This window comes from Mustela erminea, chromosome 2 (assembly GCF_009829155.1).
Source record: "Mustela erminea isolate mMusErm1 chromosome 2, mMusErm1.Pri, whole genome shotgun sequence".
NCBI lineage: Eukaryota > Metazoa > Chordata > Mammalia > Carnivora > Mustelidae > Mustela > Mustela erminea.
In genome coordinates this window covers 129,920,506-129,942,590 of record NC_045615.1, presented here as the reverse complement: position 1 = coordinate 129,942,590, position 22,085 = coordinate 129,920,506, and the positions used below count along the sequence as shown (strand labels likewise).

General features: G+C 37.2%; 1 protein-coding gene across 3 annotated transcripts in view; it reads right to left on the bottom strand.

The window, feature by feature from the left end:
* KLHL5 (kelch like family member 5) overlaps window positions 1-22,085 on the bottom strand; it is an 89,216-nt gene that overhangs the window by 4,101 nt on the left and 63,030 nt on the right. For all 3 annotated transcript variants that reach the window (XM_032334106.1, XM_032334104.1, XM_032334105.1), the window contains 4 exons: window positions 16,270-16,494; window positions 11,536-11,698; window positions 5,714-5,926; window positions 1,715-1,886 (listed from right to left, as the gene is read on the bottom strand). In XM_032334106.1, the coding sequence (XP_032189997.1) occupies window positions 1,715-1,886; window positions 5,714-5,926; window positions 11,536-11,698; window positions 16,270-16,494 (773 nt within the window). The remainder of the gene's footprint in view (window positions 1-1,714; window positions 1,887-5,713; window positions 5,927-11,535; window positions 11,699-16,269; window positions 16,495-22,085) is intronic.

The following is a 22,085-nucleotide window of genomic DNA, read 5'->3' as shown; positions in this document are numbered from 1 at the left end:
CTGTTACTGTATCACTCTCCTGGTTAAGTCTCCACCAGCTTCCTACTACCAAACTCTTGAAGCATGGCCTTTGCCAACTTCTATCCTGACCCCAACCTTGCCCTCCAATAAGAATGTCCACAACAGCCAAACTACGGAAAGAGCCTAGATGTCCATCCACAGATGAATGGATAGAGAAGATGTATATATAGATGAGGGAATACCATACAGCCATCAAAAATGAAATCTTGCCATTTGCAACAACGTGGATGGAACTAGAGAGGGTATTATGCTAAGTGAAATAAGTCAATCAGAGAAAGACAATTATCACATCTCCATATCACTCACATCACCACAGATATGTGGAATTTAAGAAACAAGGCAGAGGATCATAGGGGACAAGAGGAAAAAAATGAAATAAGATGAAACCAGAGAGGGAGACAAACCATGAGAGACTCTTAATCACAGGAAACAAACTGAGGGCTGCTGGAGTGGAGAGGGGTGGGGGGATGGGGTAACTGGTGATGGGCATGGGGAGGGTATGTGTTGTAATGAGCACTGGGTATTATATAAGAGTGATGAGTAAAAGACCTGTGCCTCCAAAACAAATAATACAGTATACGTTGATTAATTGAAATGAAATTAAAAAGGTGGGGGGAAAGACGTCCTACTCTTACTAAGCATGGATCCTTAGAACCAGCCACGCTTTCTCAGTATATCTTGTGTATTTCTTCTTCACTGAGATTTCTTTCATGTTTTCTCATACAATTTCCCATTTCTTTCTACATTTTGCATTGGATCAATTGAAAGCTTAGCTTAAGTCCAACTTCTTCTCACTAAAGCATTCTCAACAACCAATTTATTTTTTCTCTTTGATTTCCTATACCACTCAATGCCTACACCATGGGACACTCGCTACCAACTGTTCTACATTGCGGGTTCTCCCCTTACATGCCCAGATTATACCTACTTAAGACGTTAAGTTCTGTGGCAGTGGGGATTCTTTTAAGTTTTGTTTTCTTGACAGTACTTACCATTGCTCCTTGTATGTAGGAAAACCTTGGGTCAATTAAACATCTGAGGGTCTTTCAGGTACCAGATTCTGAACTGGGGCACAAAATTCCTAATTCTGTTCTCGGTAATGATGGAAACAAAGATCTCAAAAGATCATTCTTAGAAGTACTAGCCCCTCCAGAAATAGACATGGCTGGAATTCCTTTTGTTAATAAGCTTGCCAGGTCAAGTTTCTTACTTGTTAATGTAATTTAAGGTTGCCATCTTTATTAGGTGATGACCAGACATTTCATCTACTCCCAAATATCAGTGGCTTGAGTATTTAAAAATTATATCTTATGTCTGCCTAAGTGGTTCACATTCTTCTGATTTCTATCTTTGTTTCTTATTTTCCACCATCTCCCCTCCCTCTGCCGCAGCTCTCCTGTGGTCCTATCTGGCCTATCAATACTAGAACATCTCATCAGTTCCCAGTAAGCAAATGGTGGCAGATCAAAACTATTAATAATTTCTCTGAGTATTATTCTTTAAAAGTAATTTTGGATTTTAATTATATCATGAAATTAAACATTCCTTCTTGTTTTCATATATTTAATCAAAGAGATGACTTTATCATGCTTATGCTATATATTTTGGTATTGGACAAATGGAGATCATTTTTATTAAATGAATTGTTTTAACAAATCAGATAAGTATAATAATGAAAAGTGAAATGCCATACCTGGGTCCACTCATTTGTCTGGGGATCATAAGCCTCCACTGTATTAAGGTAAGTCTGTCCATCATACCCTCCAACAGCATATAATTTATCACCAAGTAAACAGACTCCCACTGCGTCTCTGCTGATGCTCATAGATGCCACTGCAGTCCACATATCTGTTTTGGGATCATATCTGAAAGAAAATTTTAAAACTGGAGCTGACATTGTTCTCACAATATTTTTTTGAAAAGATTTTATTTATTTATTTGATAGAGAGACACAGCGAGAGGGGGAAAACAAGCAGAGGAAGCGGGAGAGGGAGAAGCAGGCTTCCCGATGAGCAGGGAGCCCGATGTGGGGCTCAATCCCAGGACCCTGGGATCATGACCTGAGCGGAAGGCAGACGCCCAATGACTAAGCCACCCAGGCACCCCATTCTCACAATATTTTTATGTAAAAACAGTTCATGGATGAAAGACTAGTATGTTGGACCTGATACCATAGACCTTCTAGAAGAAAACATAGGAAGTAAGCTCCTTGACACTGGTCTTGGTAATGATTTTTTTGGATTTGACACCAAAAAGCAAAGGCAACAAAGGTTAAAGTAAACAAATGGGACCACATCAAACTAAAAACCTCTGCACAGTAAAGGAAGACATCAACAAAATGAAAAGGCAACCTATGGAATGGGAAGTGTTTCCAAATCATATATCTGATAAGGGGTTAATATATAAGAGATATAGGGACGCCTGGGTGGCTCAGTTGGTTAAGCAGCTGCCTTCGGCTCAGGTCATGATCCCAGCATCCTGGGATCGAGTCCCACGTCGGGCTCCTTGCTCAGCAGGGAGCCTGCTTCTCCCTCTGCCTCTGCCTGTGCTCGCTCTCTCCCCCTCTCTCTCTCTGATAAATAAATAAAATCTTAAAATATATATATATATAAGAGATATAAAGAATTATAGAACTCAATGTAAAAACAAAAAACAAAAAACAAAAACCCAACAAATAAATCACTTAAAATGGGCAGAGGGTCTCAATAGACATTTTCTAAAGAAGACATATAGATGGCTAATAGGTACACAAAAAGGTGCTTAACATCACTAATCATCAGGGAAATGTAAATCAAAACCATAATGCCTGTTGAAAAGATAATAACAAGTGTTGGTGAGGATATGGAGAAAAGGGAACCCTTGTGTACTGTTGGTGGGAATGTAAATTATTGCCACTGCTACAGAAAACTATATGGAGATTCCCCCCAAAAATTAATAAGGGAACTACCATATGATCTAGTAATTCTACTTCTGGGTATTTATCCAAAGGAAATGAGAACACTAATTTGAAAAGACATATGTACCCCCCATGTTCACTGCAGCATTATGTACAGTAGCCAAGGCATGGAAACAACCTAAGTGTTCATCAATGGCTGAACGGATAAAAAAAATGTGGCCCATGTAGACTACACACATATGCATGCACACACTGAATATTATTTGGCCATAAAAAAGAATGAAATCTTGCCATTTTGACAACATGGATGGACCTTGCAGGCATGATGCCAAGTGAAATAAGCCAGAGAAAACAAAAACTATGGTCTCACTTATATGTGGATTCTAAAACAGAACAAAAACTAAGTTCATAGATTGGTGGTTGCCAGAGGTGGGGCATGGAGGGGGCGGGTCCAATGGAGGAAGAGAGTCAAAACGGACAAATTTCTAGTTATAAAATACATGAGTTATGGGGAATGTCACGTACAGCATGGCAATGTAGTTAATGATACTGTACTGTATATTTGGAAGTTGCTAAGAGAGTAGATCTTTAAGGTTCTCATCACAAGAAAAATATTGTAACTATATACAGTGATGGATGTTAACTAGACTTACTGTGATCATTTCTCAATATATACAAATGTCAAATCATTATGTCATATACCTGAGACTAATAAAATGTTGTATGTCAATTACACCTCAATAAAAGAATATCAACACATCCAGGAACACCTGGGAGAGGTGTATAGCAAAGTGGTTAGAGAAATGGCTTTGGGTTTGGGCTGAAGAATCTCGAGTCCTTACCCTTCCAATCACTGGTTCTGTGGTATTGTAAAGTTACTTAAAATCTTTACATCTTAGTCTCTTTATTGGTGAAAATATTGCTCACCAGGTAGCATTGAGGGTTAAATGAAAATGCACAGTAAGCATCTGATAAATGTCACCTTAAAGATGAGTCAGTTCATTTGTTACAATTTTTTCCTATTAGCAAAGAATACATTCTTGTAACAAAAATTCAAAGATTATAAAAATATATAAAATATGCAATAACTAGCCTCATTTCCTTCCAACTTGAATTACAGAGTCAAGTGGTAACCCCTATTAACAGTTTGGTTTGTATTTGATCTTCTAAATATTTCACTTTTTATTCTTAGGGCTTGAGATGCCTATTTCAGAACAAGCTTTTTATTTAATTTAATTTTTCTTTCCATGTAAACTGTTAACACTTTTTTCTTTCAAGAAAATAAAAATGGTTTATTTCTTTAAGCCTACCCTTTATCTTATCACTGCTATTTAAAGTACATTTGAACATATTTTAGAAAAAAAATCAATATTTTCCTGAAAACATTTAATTTACAATATTACAGATTCATGTGGTAAATCCATAACACTTAATGATCCAGAAGAGCTAAAGTAAATACTGAAAACTGCTGTAAGATTTTCGATTATCTACTGAAAATCTGAGGAAATCAATATATGAAGGGCTAGGTGAGATGGCTTACAGACACAATCATGAAAGCTGTCCACTTTTGAACCTTCTTGTTCTTTTCATGAAATATTAATTAGAACAGCCCAGAGTTGTCTGTCTAAGAGCAGATACATCATGCTAAAATGTTAATACCTCTTGCACAATGAACAGTTTTTCACTGGGTACAGTACTGCAGTGAGCCTATAACTTATGGGGTAAAGTATACAAAGACTTCCATATTCCTTTCCTGGAGTGTAACACACAGGAAGCGTAGTCCTGAAAGAGAAATCACTTTCTCCCTAACACAGGGCAAATGCAAGTATAAATTTCCTGCTTTCTCAAAAGACAACAAATCAACCCTCATTATTTCACAGAAAGCACTCACTGTCATCAAACCCGCATTTCACTTTTTAACTTTCTTCCAATCATGTATGATTAAATAACACACACACATACACACATACACACAGACACACAAACACACACACTTTCTTATCAACTTCCCATTGCTCTTTAAAATCCAGAATCCTTAAGATTCTGTGTGATCTGCTGCCGTCTCCACCCTAGTCTGCCTCCTTCCCTGCCACTGTCTCCCTCCCTCTCTTCCCCCCAGACACAGAGTGGCCTCCTTTCAGTTTTCTGAATGAACCGTATCCCCTTCGGCTTCGGAGTGTTCATACATGCTCCATGGGCTCTACCTCCTAAATCCACTCAATCCTCTCCATTCCTTGAACCAGACTAAAAATAACAGATGGAAGCCTGAACTGTTGTCCAAATCGTCCACTGATGTAATGAGGTTCTTTACCTGGCCCCATATGTGAGTTTCATGAGGCCAGTTTGGACGACTTGTGTAACTTTTAAGCCGTATTAGTTTTTTTAAATTTTATTATTTCATAGTATTTCCTTGTATCAAATTTGTGTGAAAAGCTCCTCTCCTTTTCACTTCTTCCTTAGCCTCCAGTCCCTACTCCTTCTCTCTGAAATTCATCAAGCTCTTTTCCTCTTCTTGTCAGGTATAGTATCCAATATGAAATATGCACACAGTAAGTGTCATATGACTCAATTAATAAATTACATAATCAATTCTAAGGTAAATCTTAAGTAGGCAGTAATATGGGGAGAGAAGAATCTGAGAAAAGCTGTTAGGAAAGAGACCAGGAGACAGCCAGAGCAGACGACCCAGTGTTCACAAAGCTGGGAAGAAACTGCCTTGCATGTGCTAGATGTTCAATAAGGAGTCAATGATTTGTCTGGAAGTGTCAGACAAAGTTTTCCTTCACAGGGAATTACCTCTCCACACAGTCTGAGAGTCTGGAAGTCAAGTTGGATGCAGGGGCATCGTGTCCTCCAATTGCATACAGCAATCCATTCCACGTAGTTACTCCTACTCCCCCTCTCCTTTTTGACATTTGTGCACAGAGTGTCCATTTATTAGTGTGAGGATCAAAACATTCTACTGATTTGAGGCAAGAACTTCCATCACGACCACCAACTGCATAAAGTCTGTAAGAACAAATAGAATAACAAATAAAAAAGAGCGCCACCATATGATGAAGGCAAAGAGATTATTCTTAGGGTATTTCTTTGAAATTAAGGTGCCATAGATTATAAGACACACTCTCAGTTTATGTGCCATCAAGCAAGAAGATATGCTACCAATTATATGACATATGTATATATCATATGTAAATTACATATATGTATATATCATATGTATATGTGTGTATGTATATATATCAGCTATTACTCTGTATATACATAAAAAAAATAACAAACTCACCTGAAAGCAATGACAACTATTTCTGATAAATCACCACGGATTATAAGACGCATCACAATTTTAGAGGCATAAGATGTGTCTTAGAATAGATAAAATGCAGTACATAAATACACCATGACTTCTTTCTTAAATAGCTAAGACAGGACTACGTTATAAAGGAAAGAAAAGAACCTTCTCTGCACCTACCACAGGCTAGATATTTTACCTGTATTAACTTAATCATCTCAATAATGCTACGGGAAACCATTTATATTCCTGTTTCATGGGTGAAGAAACAGGCTCATGGAGATTAAGAGGCTTATACAGGGTCAGAAGCAGAACCAGGACACAGTTAGAGTAATGAGCAGCTGTACTGTGAGCAGTCACCTGGGATGTTCTTGCAGTAGTGAAATAGGAGAATAAAAGGATTGCTTGAAACAGTGGTGTATAAATTAATATTTATTACATACGAACCGTGATCCTCCATTAATTTAAATTACTGCAGAGAAGGATACTGTAAGTTATCTAAAATGAATACAGTATGTTAATGTCCTAAATGTTGCCTAGTAGATAAATTTTAATTCATTACCTGTCAATATACTGCATTAACCTTAAAGTCTTTTACTCTGACCTTAAAATATATATAAAATGTATTTCTTAATAGTTTTCTCAAGAGTAATAAATTCAGATCATTGCTTATATAAAAGTTCCCACATTTTGAATTTACAGATGCCTTAGTTAATATTTAACTAATTTTTTAGCTCAGGAAATAATATTTGAGCTATACCAAATATCTGCCAATTAAAACTCTAAGTATTTATACTTGGGTAAATATATATATTTTAAAGACATTTATTCATTTTAATTCATAATGTAAAGTTCACTCTACCACTCAAAGTGGTTCTTTAGTGAGAAGATGACCATATCTTAGACAGCAACATATGCGTGTGGCAATATCTTGTTTTAAACTTTGTATTCATAGTATGGAAACAAATTCATTTGAAACTTTGTTAAAAGTTTTTATCTGTCAAAAACTACTTTCTTGTGTTATTGTTCTTAAACTGTTCTCATTTTTAACTAATATTTGGTAGAATAATTGTTTGGATATGAATCACAGACTATCAGAAGACATCAAGAATTAGAAAACACCCATAATTTTAAAAACATGTACACGCATGCGTGCATATGCACACATGCGTGCACACACACAAATTCAAGGCACTGTCCCCTCTTCAGAGTGAACTCATGGGTCTTGACTGTGAAAAGTGGTACAGAGGTGAACTCTGGAGCTGGGCTCTGGATTTGAACTGCGGTTCTCACACTTCCGAGCTCTGACCGTGGACAAGTTATTTAACCTCCACCTGCCTGAATATCATCATCCAAAACATCTCTAAGCCCTGCCTCGTAGGATTATTGATGACCAAATGTAAAATACTTTGAACAGTGCTTTACACAGGGTAAACATGGTCTAAGTGTTTCGGGGGAAAAAATGAATTCTGTCTCTATTTTTTTTCGGGGGAAAAATGAATTCTGTCTCTATATTCTTCTAGAAAATGGCATTTTTAGGTCTTAAGTGTACAAACAGCATTTACACTGAGGTAATGTTAAGGGCTAACGTGTATCAATAACACTTCCTAAAGAAACATTATCTCAAGCAATGGTTTTCAAATTGTTTTCTAAGAATAGGATTCTGTGGAGTAGGTCCCCAAAATGGTGTATTTGAAATTCAAGTTTTGTTTTGTTTTGAGAGAGAGAGAGAGAGAGAATCTCGAGCAGGCTCTACGCTCAGTGTGAGTCCCATGCAGGGCCCCCACCCACCACCCTGAAACCACAACTCAAACAGATATCAAGAGGCCAAACCCCAACTGACTGAGCTACCCAGGTGACCCTGAAATCCAAGTTTAAATACTTTTCAAAATATCTGGCTCAATTAAATGCCATACAAGATTCAGAACTCATCTCTTTCCCCCATGACAGTAGCTATTACAAATAAAAAGAGAAACAATATGTCAAATTGTGCCTGTGTCAAATTGCATTGTACTATAGACTTTAAAATAAGACTTCCCCATGCCTCACATTTAAAATTATGATCAAGAATGCAAGGGATTGGTGGATATTGAGATTTAACTTAGGAAAAAAAAAATTTCTAATACTCTCAAGCTACATCAACAATTTAACTGAAAAGTTTCCTGAGAGTCCAATTAAATTGCTCTAGTAGTTAAAATAACTGTTATCTTCTCAGCGACTTATTTGTGAATCAGGATTTTTCTTTATACTGAACAACAAAAACAAAACAGAAATAATCCGATGTTCTTTAAAACAGACTTGTTCTTCTATATCGATTTTTTATAACAAATACATGCTACAAACTTGAGCTTAAATTTAAGATAAGTCTATAATAATCTTGAGTTTCCATTTGTCTTAAGTATCAGGGTTTTCGTAAGGTTGCATTTGAGAGAGAGATTCTACTGTGAAAAATATTTGCCAGCCAGGGCCTTAAAAGTAGCCCAAGCCATTGGAATTCTAAATAAAGTTTCTCTCAAACATGGTAGAAAGAAAAATTTTAACACTTTGAATTTTCAAGATACAAGATGTAACTCATAAAACATTCCAACAGTTCTTCTCTAAAGAAACAATTATATTTTGCATTAGGAAGCATTACAAAATAAGTTAAAATAACAAAAACAATAGTGAATCTAGGCTTTTCATTTTATAGATTAAAAAACTGAGGCACAGGGAAATGATTTATTCTAAATCATAAAAAAGTAGTAGAGAAAAGATGCATAGTTGTTTTTTTTTTTTCAATCAACTGTATACTTAAAAAAAACATGATTTCTATTTTTTCATATTCTGGATATGTACCTCAAAATGGAAACAAACAAAATATTTTAAAATATTGCTACTTTGTTTTAAAGCACACTTAGAGGGGTGCCTGGGTGGCTCAGTCAGTTAAGCATCTGCCTTTGGCTCAGGTCATGATCCTGGGGTCCTGGGATTGAGTCCCGTGTTTGGGCTCCCTGCTCCCCAGGGAGCCTACTTCTCCCTCTGCCTGCTGCTCCCCCTGCTTGTGCTCTCTCCCTCTCTCACTGACAAATAAATCAATCTTAAAAAATAAATAAATAAAGCAAACTTAGAAAAGTGCTAGTTGATAGGTTAACACATCCTCTTCTTGGAGGTGATTACAAGCACCACTGCATCTAAGTGGTACTGGAACATTCTTCAGTAAGATTGTTCACTTCAGGTTATGTTCCAGGTACCATACTACATGTAAGAACGAAAAGACCAGGTCACTCAAGACCCTGATCTACATGGACTAGTAAGTAGCAACAACAATAGAGTGGTTCCTGTTTTAACACAATCATATACAAATTATGCACAGTGAAAATGTTGAGGGTGTAAGGGACAGTCAGTGTAGGGGAGGATGAGGAGATGGGAATGGAAATGGGAAAGTGTTCCAGAGACTTCCGAGTGAGTTTCAAGGATGCTGAATTTTCCAGGCACAAAAGTGGGGAAACAACACTCAAAGACAGAGGCAATGAGTTAAAACATTATGGGAGTGTGAAACAAAATGTATTTTCCACAAATAGCTTAGTTTTTAAAAATAAAACATTTTATTCATTTATTTGAGAGAGAGAGCACATGAGCAAGGGGAGCGGAGGGGGAGAGAGAAAAACAGACTTCCCACTGAGCAGGGAGCCCAAAGTGGGGCTCAATCCCAGGACCCTGGGATCATGGCCTGTGGTGAAAGCAGACACTTAACCGACGGAGCCACCCAGGCGCCCTGCAAATAGGCTAGTTCTGCTGGAGTGTGATATGCACAGGGGAGAGGAGGAGAGGAGGGGAGGAGCAGAGAGATGTGGACAGAGGTGAGACCATAAAGAAGGCTTAGTCCTCGAAGCTCCTGAAATTTCAAAATCAATGTCTTAATAGTTAGTAGATGAGAGCTCTTCAGCTTCTGATCTGATTCTTTGATGGTCTCGGGGTCAATATCGAATAAATTGTACCTTAGATGAACTAAAGACTGAAATATTTATTTCTCATAAGAGAGCAAGAGAAAGTGAGAAAGTAAATTATTTCCATGCCTCGAAGTTAAAGCTGCTGTCGGTCTAGAAATTAGATTTTACAGAAGGCAGCTATCCTTTTTGTGCTCTTAGAAACATTTATTTCTAGGCTAGGAAATATGCTGGTGAACAAGAATTAGATCAATGAACTACTCCCAGAAATTTTAACTAAAGGGTTAACATGGAAAAGATACTGTTCATTTTCTCTCTTATTTCTCATTTACTAGATTCTTTGGTGGCTGACTCTGCTAATTTTGAAGTTCTTTCTTCAGTTAAAACACATGAAGGGAGGGGTGTGGAGATCAGGTACATTTCAAAAAGTGGGTTTCTATTTCTCTATCTTATCACTTGTAATACTGCTAAAAACTAAGAAAACGTAGGACATAACTAATAGGTCCTGAGGAACCAAGACCTTAGGTCATAAAAAATTTTATAAATTTTCATAAAAATTTTATTAATATTTTCTCATTTTTTTCTTTTACCGATCAATCAATATAATTCTACAAATAATTTTAAGTCTCTTAACTTTGATTCCTTCTCTTTTCTGTAAATGATGAATAAAGCCTTTTGAGTGAGTAAAGGTATGCAACCAACAACATTTATTTAATAACCATATAGGGCTTCATTTTATGGAAGAAAGGCCTTTGATATGTATTTAAACTCTGAGTTACCAAGAGCTATTGGTGATGGTTCTGTCCAAATCCATTAACTCCAGTTAGAAAAGACAAGAGCCAAGAGAGCACCTTTCTAAGTGCAGTTCAGTTTTCAGCAGTTTACCAAGATAAGAAAGAAGTAAAAGTAAAGATAAGTCAGTAGACGAGATGGAAGGAATTATTTAGGAAAACACTTAGAGGGCATCTACTACATTTAAAACATTATATGCTTTCAAAGCTTTATAAACCTCCAGACGTATACTCTATTGCCTATGTATATAAAATTTCTCCATACAAAATAACTTGAAATTTATAATATATTATTATATATAGAATTATATATATGTATATATAATCAGTATAGTATATATATAACATATATATATTTATATATATACATATATATGTGTGTATGTATATATATATATAATTGGTATATTAGAATGAAAACCCAACATGGTGAGTTATTTATATTTACAATTACAATAAAAAGAGACTATTTTAAAAGTTTGCATTGCTCTTAAAAGTTTCCCCCTTTCATGATTTTGTGTTTTTTTTAATGTATATTTTTAACTTAGATGTATACCTCAATAAATTTGGCTTATTGTGTTTTAAATAAAATTTTAAATACTTCCTTACTTTCCACTTAGTACTGCCACACCTACTGTGCTCCTGGGGGTGGACATAGTGGCAACGAAATTCCACTGGCGAGCCTGAGGATCCCATCTTTCCACTGTGTTCAGATAGCTCCAGCCATCATGTCCGCCTACGGCATACATGGGACCTTCCAATACAGCCACACCTGTAAGGAGACGGGAAAGAAACCATGACTTCAGGGGTACTTGGGTGGCTCAGTTGTTAGGCGTCTGCCTTTGGCTCAGGTCATGATCGCAGGGTCCTGGGATCAGCTCTACATGGGGCTTCCAGCAGGAAACCTGCTTCTCCCTCTCCCACTCCCCCTGCTTGTGTTCCTTCTCTTGCTCTCTCTCTGTCAAATAAATAAATAAAATCTTTAAAAAAAGAAAAAAGAAGCAATGACTTCAGATTTGCTGTTACGTCTTAAAGATTACATTTTAATTGAAATCTCAATATACAGTTTACCACCTACGTTTTTGTCTATGGTTTTATGGTTCTTATGTTCAATACTTTAACCCATTTTGAGTTTATTTTTGTGTCTGCTATAGGATAAAAGTCCACTTTCATTCTTTTGCCTGTGACTGTCCAGTTTTCCCAGCACCATTTATTGAAGACAGTCCTTTCCCCATTCTATGTTCCTGGCTCCTCTGTTGTAAATTAGTTGACCATATATGCATGGGTTTATTTCTGGACTCTCTATTTTGTTCCATCCATCTATGTGTCTGTTTTTAAGCCAAATACCATAATGTGTTACATAGTATAGTTTGAAATCAGGGAGTTTGATGCCTCTAGCCTTGTCCTTCTTTCTCAAGTTTGCTTTGCTATTTTTGTTTTGTTTTATTTATTCATTTTTTGTGGCCTCATTCAAATTTTAGGATTATTTGTTCTTTTTCTTTGAAAAATGTCACTGGAATTTTGACAGGGAATGTACTGAATTGGTAGATTGCTTTGGGTAGTACAATGAATCTTAAACATGCAAATTTAATTAAGGAAAATTTATGGTAAAGATACCTGGTTTCTTTCTAGCTCTTCTTGCTTGGTAGGTGGGGGTGGGGTGAGGGGGTAGCTCTACAGCTCTGGTCTAATAAGTTTTAAAGGCAGTATCTTGAGGTCCAACAGTGGAAAGTTATTTAAAACCATACAATATGTACACATTGCCATAATAAAAAGCTTTTTCAGTAATTCAGATTTAAGGTATATTTGAGAAATCATTTTTATTCCTTTCACTGTAGTTAGACTTGATACCACAATCTATTGGTGTGATTCATCACCAGGGAACCAAGCCGGATTCATTTATTTCCTTATTCAACAAACATCTATTTAGTGTTTATTAAGTGCCAAATGTTTAATAAAAGATAACAAATAAGGGCTCTACCATCATGGGCCTAATATTTTAGTCCGGAAACAGGCAAAATATATTTCAGGTATTGATAAATGCTAATAAGAAAAATGGAACTGAGTAGAAGGGTAGGGAGGGTCAGGGGAGACCTCTTGGACAAAGTGACATTTGGACAAAATGACATTTGAACAAAAATATGGATGAAGTTAGACATGGAGATATCTGAGAGAAGAGAAGGTGAGGTAAAGGGGATAGTATGTACAAACCACACATATACACCCACGTATATAGTTCCAAATATATAAAAAATATACCCAATAATCTGTGTATATGTGCATGGAATTAATTAAAGAGCTGGAAGAAAAATTAATGGGTGCATCTAGTTCAACTTCTTAAACAATATCTTTGAAAATAAATTTTAGCAGTAGAACCACTTCTTCAAAATGAAATCTATTTAATTATGGAATCTTTAATTATTTAAAATTTATTTAATTCTCACATTTTTAAAAGAGATAAAAGGAGTGTTTCCTATGCAAGAGTTTCTTTTTTAACTTCAGTTAGGTTTTTAAGTTCAAATTTTAACATTGATTTATTATCCGGTAAATAAGTAAATAAGAATGACAGAACAATCTGGAAAAAAGAACTACATGATCACTCCCCTTTGAATTTGCTTCAATAAGGCATTTTGTACGGTAACTAGAAGTAATGACAGTATTCTATGTACAATCTGATCTGCACAAAACATAACAGGATTATGGGCATTCTTATTCTACATACCATAATAATTTACCTTAAGTTAAAATTAAATTTCTTTTCTCCACGGTGGGGGAAGTATGCAGGCGAATCACACTACTGACCCTGGATTTTATGGTCAACCTGTTTTTAAGTCTCATTCATGCTGCTTTTAAGATATATTCCCATTCTGTGTCTAAGTAATAAGTTGATTTTACGGACTCAAGATTATTATCTTATAGTTTTGTTAGATCTCACATAGTTAATTTTAAGCTCCCCTTCTTAGTACTTTACCCCTAACCTTCTGGTTTTACTTCCTTACCAAGCTTGAAACTTAAGATCACCTTGAACTGAAACCTAATTGCAAATAGTAGAATCACTTGTTTCTCTGATTTTTTTTGCTGTTCCCACTATCAAACCAATCTTCATGCCTAGATAATTTTCATTACTGGCTATTGACTTTTTTTTGGCAGCCTCTACTCTGGTGCTCAGCATTAATAAATTGAATGTAGTACAAAGCTATTCTATTGAAACTGAACTATGACTTCATTGCTAGTCATCCATCTTTTAATTCATCTTTTATGATGACCTATCAAATTCTTTACTGCTACTAATTTAAACCTTTTCCAAATGGTGATACATTGACAATATGGCCACAAATTCTTCTTGCTGAATGCATGCCTATTTTCAGTGTGACTCTGCAGCTCCTCCCACCAAGAAGAGTTGTCCATCAATAGATGAATGGATAAAAAAGATGTGATATCTTACACACACACACACACACACACACAGGAATACTACATTGTAAAAATGATGAGATCATGCCATTTGAGACAACATGAATGGACCTAGAGGGTATTATGCTAAGTAAAATAAGGCAGACTGAGAAAGACAAATGCCGTATGATTCCATTCATAGATGGCATCTAAAAAATGAATAAACACGGGTGCCTTGGTGGCTCAGTCGGTTAAGTGTCTGCCTTCAGCTCAGGTCATGATCCCAGGGTCCTGGGATTGAGCTCTGTGTTGGGCTTCCTGCTTGGCAGGGAGCCTGCTTCTCCTCTTGCCTCCTGCTTGTGCTCTCTCACTCTCTCTCTATCTCAAATAAATAGAAATCTTTTAAAAAATAAAATAAAAATGAAAAAACAAATAAAGAACAGAATCAGAACTACAGATACAGAGAATAAACAGATGGTTGCCAGAGGGGAGAAAGACGGAGGGCTGGACAAAATGAGTGGAGAGGGAGATACAGGCTTCTAGCTAATGAGTAGGTCATGGGAAGAAGAGGCAGAGCCTTGAATATAGTCAATGATAATGAAATAGGGATGTACAACGGGACAGATGGTAACTATGCTTGTGGTAAATGTAGCATAATGTATAAACTTGTCAAATCACTAAGATGTACACCTGAAATCAAAGTAACATTGTGCATCAACTAGACTAAAATATACACATGAATATAAACATAAATACATAAATACATGCATATATATATATATATAGATAAGAATAATCTTTTTCTCTCCTCTTTGAACCTGGGCTTGCCCATGGGACTTGTTGTGACCAGTGTAACATTAGCAAACACGATGCAAGCAGAAGCTTGAAAAGTCTGTGCTCTGTGGCTTGCCTTCTCTTGCTGCTTTTGAAACCCTCTGACTGCCCCCATGTGAAGAAGCCTGCCTAGCCCGAAGAATGATTAGAGGCATGTGGCCCAACTGTCTCTGTTGCCCAGGCCAACAACCTGCCCACCACTACACGTGTGAATGAGGCCATAGGAGATCACCTAGCTGACCTGCCAGCCCACTGGAGATCCATGAGAAAACCCAGCAGAAATCATCCAAGACAGCCTGGACCAGAAGAATGGTTCAGCGGACGCACAGATCCTTGGGCCAAATGAATGGTGGTTGTTTTAAATCTCTGACTTTCAGAGTATTTGTTATGCAGCAAAAGCTAGGGTGAAGCAGATACATGTCAAGCCCCATCTCATTCTATTTCCAGCTGCTTCTCATCGAATAATTCTCTCTACTTTACCTATTTTTTTCTCCTATCAAAAAAGATAGGTCCTGTGATATAGGACCTTAAATTATCTTCTGTCATCTCCGAGTGAGACATCAGTTCCTTCAGATAAAGGCAGTGTCTTCTTCATCTTTGTAGACCCACAGAGCAAAGAGCATGGCACAGAGTATATGCTAATCAATGTCAGTTCAGTGAATTATTGAATGAAAGAACGAAAAATCTCTATCATTATATTCTCTGTGCCAACTCAGGATTTCTCTGGGTTTTTACCCACTTCTGCTTAAAAACCAGGGGCTATCGATGAAAAACAATAATGCTAAAGATTTTTAAAGAAGCATTTCATTCAGGTTAGATTAACACTGATTGTCAACCCAGAATACATATTTAAAAAGGTGGCTTATCACTCCCTCATGCTATGATAAAATCCTGAAATATCCATGTTTTTACTTATGCTGGTTGCTGTTACATTTATGTATATGCTTGTTTGTCCAGATGCTGCTTTCAGGTTAAGGAGCATGTGAAGGAATGGTTGGTGACTGACTGCTGCTGACTCAGCTGCTATCCAGTGGTCTTCTGCCTAGTACAGAATATAAACATGCTGCGGAAGCTTAATGTATGGTATCGTGAACAAACCTGCATAGTTATACTCACCAAGGCCATGCCTGTGGGTGGACATAGGAGGCATCACACTCCACGTTTTTGTTTTGGGATTGTAGCATTCCACAGTGTTCAAAGTCTTCAGTCCATCTCTTCCTCCAACCACGTACAGTTTGTCATCTAACACAGCGACACCAAACTGTAGCCTCCTCCCATTCATATTTGCTACAGGAGTCCACATATTTGTACGAAGATCATACTTCTCAATGCTTGTTGCTCCTTAACAGTAATACATAGAAGTTATATAAATAAAAACTTTACTGTGCTTGAGTATTTTATGAATTTATACATATAAAAGTATAATTTTATTAGCACTGACAATAATCCTTTCATTATACTTCAATGAGCTCTTGCGTGGCCAGGCCCCTGGTTCTATCTCTGACATCATCTCCTACTATTCTCTAGGACATACATAAGGCTCTATATTAAAAGGTCAAGTGAGAAAGGATTATTGATAACAGACAGAAATGGGAGGAAAAGCAGGGTAGACTAGTGTCTTGGAAGCCAAAATAAAAAAAAAAAAAAATTTAGTAGGTAGCTTTAAAAGAGAAGATGGTGGCCGAGTCCCACAAAGACAACTAGATAATTATAAAATCCTAAATCCTCCAGGAATGAATCTGAAGACTGGGAGAACAAACTCCACAATTAAAGGTAGGGAAGAGGCCACACTGAAGATGTAGGAAGTCTGGAAACACAGCTTGGGAGAGAAACAGATCATGGCCAATGTGGTGAGGAGGGAACCATGGTCTCAGAGAAGGGCAGGAGACAAACTAGCACACAGGAGAGTGCATGGGGAAAAGGAATTCCCTTAGCAATTGGTTTGGCAAGCGAGAGGGCCTGCATTTCATGAGTTCTTGCAACCAGTGGGGCTTAAAGTCTGGAGTTTTAAAAATCAGCATGCTTTGCTCTTGGAGAGCTTGGAGGACACTGTGGCTGCTCCTGAAGACGACTGTGGACACACAGCATGGAAACAGTAATCTGAAGAGCATCTAGGCACACAGTGAGGAGGTTAGTTGCTATCAGAGCATGTCCCAGGGAGGCAGCATTCATGGAAACCCCTCTGGGAACAAAGGAACTGACAGGTATCATTTCCTTCCTCCTGCTCCTTGGCATAAGCACAAGACCAGCTGTAGGAACCAGTGCAGTGCTAACACTCACCACCTACCTTGCTTACACCAAGCCCTGTTCCCCCAAACTCCAGTGGAACTGTTCTTCCCAATCACACTTGCCTTAGTCCCAGGATAGCAGGCCCCTTTCCCAGAAGACTGGCCCAAACCCCTGCCAAATGAGGAGTTTTGTGAGGTCTCAGTTCCAATAGTGGTGGTGGCAGGTCTCATTTCACAAGGAGACCAGAGTACACCTAGTTAAAAATGCACCACATTCAGGCCAGGGACCAAACACTCCTCACAACAAGCAAAGAGAGCCCCTGCAGACAACTGGTCTAAAAGATAAAGTGGTCAGGTCACAATAGCAGAGCACACACAGCACACACTGGAGACACTCCTGGAAGCACCAGGCCCGAGGGAATAGGGGACACTACACTGCAGGGCACCATAAGACCTCTTCTTGATAGAGTCATTACCCTCAAGTCATTACAGAAGATATAGCTGGTTTTTCTAACATAGAAAAACAGGGAGACTTAGAAAAAACATAGAGACTTAAACAAAATGAGAAGACAGAGGAATATGACCCAAAAGAAAGAACAGGACAAGGGCACAGCTGGAGAATCTAAGCAAAACAGATATAAATAACATGCCTAATGGAGAATTTAAAGCAATGATCATAAGGATACTCACTGGAAAGGATACTCTTGAGAAAGGTGTAGAGGACATCAGTGAGACTGAGAATAAACTTAAAGGAACACAGTAATTCCATCAAACATAATTAACATTTGTATTATGGAAGTCCCAGAAGAAGGGACAGAAAGGTGGCAGATAACTTATTTGAAGAAATAATAGCTGAAAACCTCCCTAATCTGGGGAAAGAAACAGATATCCAGATCCAGAAACATAGAGACCCCCCAACAAAAGCAATAAAAGCAGATCCACACTAACACATACTGTAATTAAAATGGCAGAATAGGGGCACCTGGGTGGCTTAGTAGGTTGGGCATTTAATTTCAGCTCAGGTCATGACCCCAGGGTCCTGGGATCGAGCCCCACATTGGGCTCCCTGCTCTGCGGGGAGACTGCTTCTCCCTCTTCCTCTTCCTGCCGTTCCCCCTATTTGTGCTCTCTGTCAAATACATAAATAAAATCTTTAAAAAATGGCAAAACATAGTGATAAAGAAAAGATATTAAAACTAGAAAGACAAAAGACGGTTACATACAAAGAAACACCAAAAGGATAGCAGCAGATTTCTCAGTAGAAACTTACACCACTAGAAAGGAGTGGCATGACATATTCAAAATGCCGAATGGTAAAAATCTGCAACCAACAATACTTTATCCAGCAAGGCTATCATACAGAATAGAAAGAGAGATAAAGAGTTTCCTAGACAACAACAACAACAAAAAACTAAAGGAGTTCATGACCACTAAACTCAGCCCTGTGAGAAGTCTTTAAAGGAGAGTATTTAGTAGAAAAGAATGACCAAAAGACAATATGAAGGTAGGAAACACAAAAGAGGGAAAAAGAATATTTCTGTAAAAAGTCAGTCAAGGAACTCACAAAACAAAAGAATGTAAAATAGGACACCATATACCTAAAATGTAGGGAGGAGAGAAGAAAAGAATGGGTTTGAACTTAAATGACCATTAGCTTAATACAGACTGCTGTATCCAGAAGAGGTTATATACAAACCTAATGGTAACCAAAACAAAACAAATCAAAACAAAAAACATGAATAAATATGCAAAAAATAAAGAGAAAGAAATCCAAATATATCACTAAAGAAAACCAGTAAATCATGAAAGAGAGAAAGACAAGAAGTGTTCATAGAAAATCTTTAGAAATGATCATAAAACAAGTATTAAAATAGCAATAAATACATATCTATCAATTATTACTTTGAATGTAAATGGACTAAATCAAAAGACAATCAAAAGACATAGTGTGACAGAATGGATAAAAAAAAATAAGATCCATCTGTATGCTGCCTACAAGATACTCACTTTTGACCTAAAGACACCTGCAGATTAAAAGTGAGGGGATTGGGAAATATTTATCATGCAAATGAATGTCTAATAAAGCTGCAGCAGCAATACTTATATCAGAAAAAACAGACTTTAAAACAAAGATTATAAGAGACAAAGAACAACACTATATAACAACAAAGGGGACAATCCAACAAAAAAATATAACAATTGTAAATATTTATGCACACAACTTGGGAGTACCTAAATACATCAAACAATTAATAACAAACATAAAAGACCTAATTTTTTTTTTTAAGATTTTTTCTTTATTTATCTGACAGAGATCACAAGTAGGCAGAGAGGCAGGCAGAGAGAGAGGAGGAAGCAGGCTCCCTGCAGAGCAGAGAGCCCGATGTGGGGCTTGATCCCAGGACCCTGGGATCATGACCTGAGCCGAAGGCAGAGGCTTAACCCACTGAGTCACCCAGGTGCCCCATAAAAGACCTAATTGATAATAATACAATAATAGAGGGAACTTTAATACCCCACTTACATCAATGGACAGATCATCTGAACAGAAAATGAACAAGGAAGCAATGGCCTTAGATGACGTACTGGACTAAATGGATTTAACAGTTATATTCGGAACATTTCATCCTAAAACAATAGAATATATATTCTTTTCAAGTGCACATGGAACAGTCTCCACAATAGGTCACATGTTAGGCCATAAAACAAGTCTCAAAAATTTAAAAAGACTGAAGTTAGACCATAAATCTTTTCTGACCACAATACTTTGAAACTAGAAGTCAATCACAAGAGAAAAAATCTGGAAAGACTACAAATAACATGGAGGTTAGATAACACGCTAACTAAACAATAAATGGGCCAACCAGGAAATAAAAGAAGAAATTTAAAAAACATGGAAACAAACGAAAATGAAAACACAATGATTTAAAACTCTGGGACACAGCAAAAGTGATTTTAAGAGGGTAGTGTAGAGCAATGTAAGCCTATAAGAAAAATCTCAAATAAACACCTAACCTTACACTGAAAGAAGCTAGAAAAAGAACAACAGAGAAAACCTAAAATCAGCAGAAGGAAGGAAATAATAAATATTAGCACAGAAATAAATGATATAGAAACTAAAAAAAAAGAAAATAGGTCAATAAAACCAGGAGCTTGTTCTTTGGAGGAAAAAAAAATAAATAAAACTGACAACTCTCTAGCTAGACTTACCAAATAGAAAAGAGAGAAGACCCAAATAAGTAGTCACAAATAAGAATGTTGAAATAGCAACTGACACCACAGAAATACAAGCAATTATAAAAGAATATTATGAAAAACTATATAGGAAAAAAATTGGACAACCTAGAAGAAATGGATAAATTCCTAGAAACATATAAACCACCAAAACTGTAACAGGAAGAAATAGAAAATTTGAACAGACTGATAACCAGCAGAGAAACTGAATCAGCAAAGAACTACTAACAAATGAAAGTCCTGGACCAGATGGCTTCATGGGAGAATTCTACCAAACATTTAAAGCAGAGTTAATACCTATTTTCTCAAACTATTCAAAGAAATAGAAAAACAAGGAAAACTCCCAAATTTATTCTATGAGGCCAGCATTCTCCTGAAACCAAAACCAGCCACCACCACCACACATACACAAAAAAATCATCAATATCCCTGATGAAGACAGATGCAAAAATTCTCAACAAAATATAGCAAGTTGAACCCAACTATACATTAAAAAAATCATTCACCATGATCAAGTGGGATCTATTCCTGGGTTGTAAGGGCAGCTCAATAGTCAACCAACATGATACACTGCATCAGTAAAAGAAAGGATAAGAACCATAGCTCTTTTCTTTTCTTTTCTTTTCTTTTCTTTTCTTTCTTTCTTTCTTTCTTTCTTTCTTTCTTTCTTTCTCTCTCTCTCTTTCTTTTTTTTTAGAGAGAGAGAGAGATCATGTGCATGAGTGAGTAGGGGACGAGGGAGAGAGAGGGAGGGAGAGAATCTCAAGTAGGCTTCATGTGCAGAGTGCAGCCTGATGTACAGCTCAATGAGACCATGACCTGAGCCAAAATCAAGAGTCAGACACTTAACTGACTGAGCCACCCAGATGGCCCATGATCATTTCAACTGACATAGAGAATCTACATAGAGAATTTACTATAGCACCAAGAACAGTAAGATACCTGGGAATAAACCTAACCAAAGAGGTAAAGGATCTGTACGCAAGGAACTACAGAACTCATGAAAGAAACTGAAGAAGACTCAACTGACATAGAAAAAGCATTTGATAAAGTACAACATTCATTCATGATAAAAACACTCAACAGAGTAGGGGTGCCTGGGTCGCTCAGTGGGTTAAAGCCTCTGCCTTCGGCTCAGGTCATGATACTGGGTCCTGGGATCGAGCCCCGCATCAGGCTCTCTGCTCGGCAGAGGGCTTGCTTCCCCCACTCCCCAAGCCTGCCTCTCTGCCTATTTGTGGTCTCTGTCTGTCAAATAAATAAATAAAATCTTAAAACAAAACAAAACAAAACAACCACTCAACAGAGTAGATTTGGAGGGAACATACTTCAACATAATAAAGACCAGGCTAGCATCATCCTACATGGAGAAAAACTGAAAGCCTTTGTCCAAAGGTCAGGGAAAATACAAGGATGTCCACTCTTACCACTTTTATTCAACATAAAGCTGCAAGTCTTAGCCACATCTAT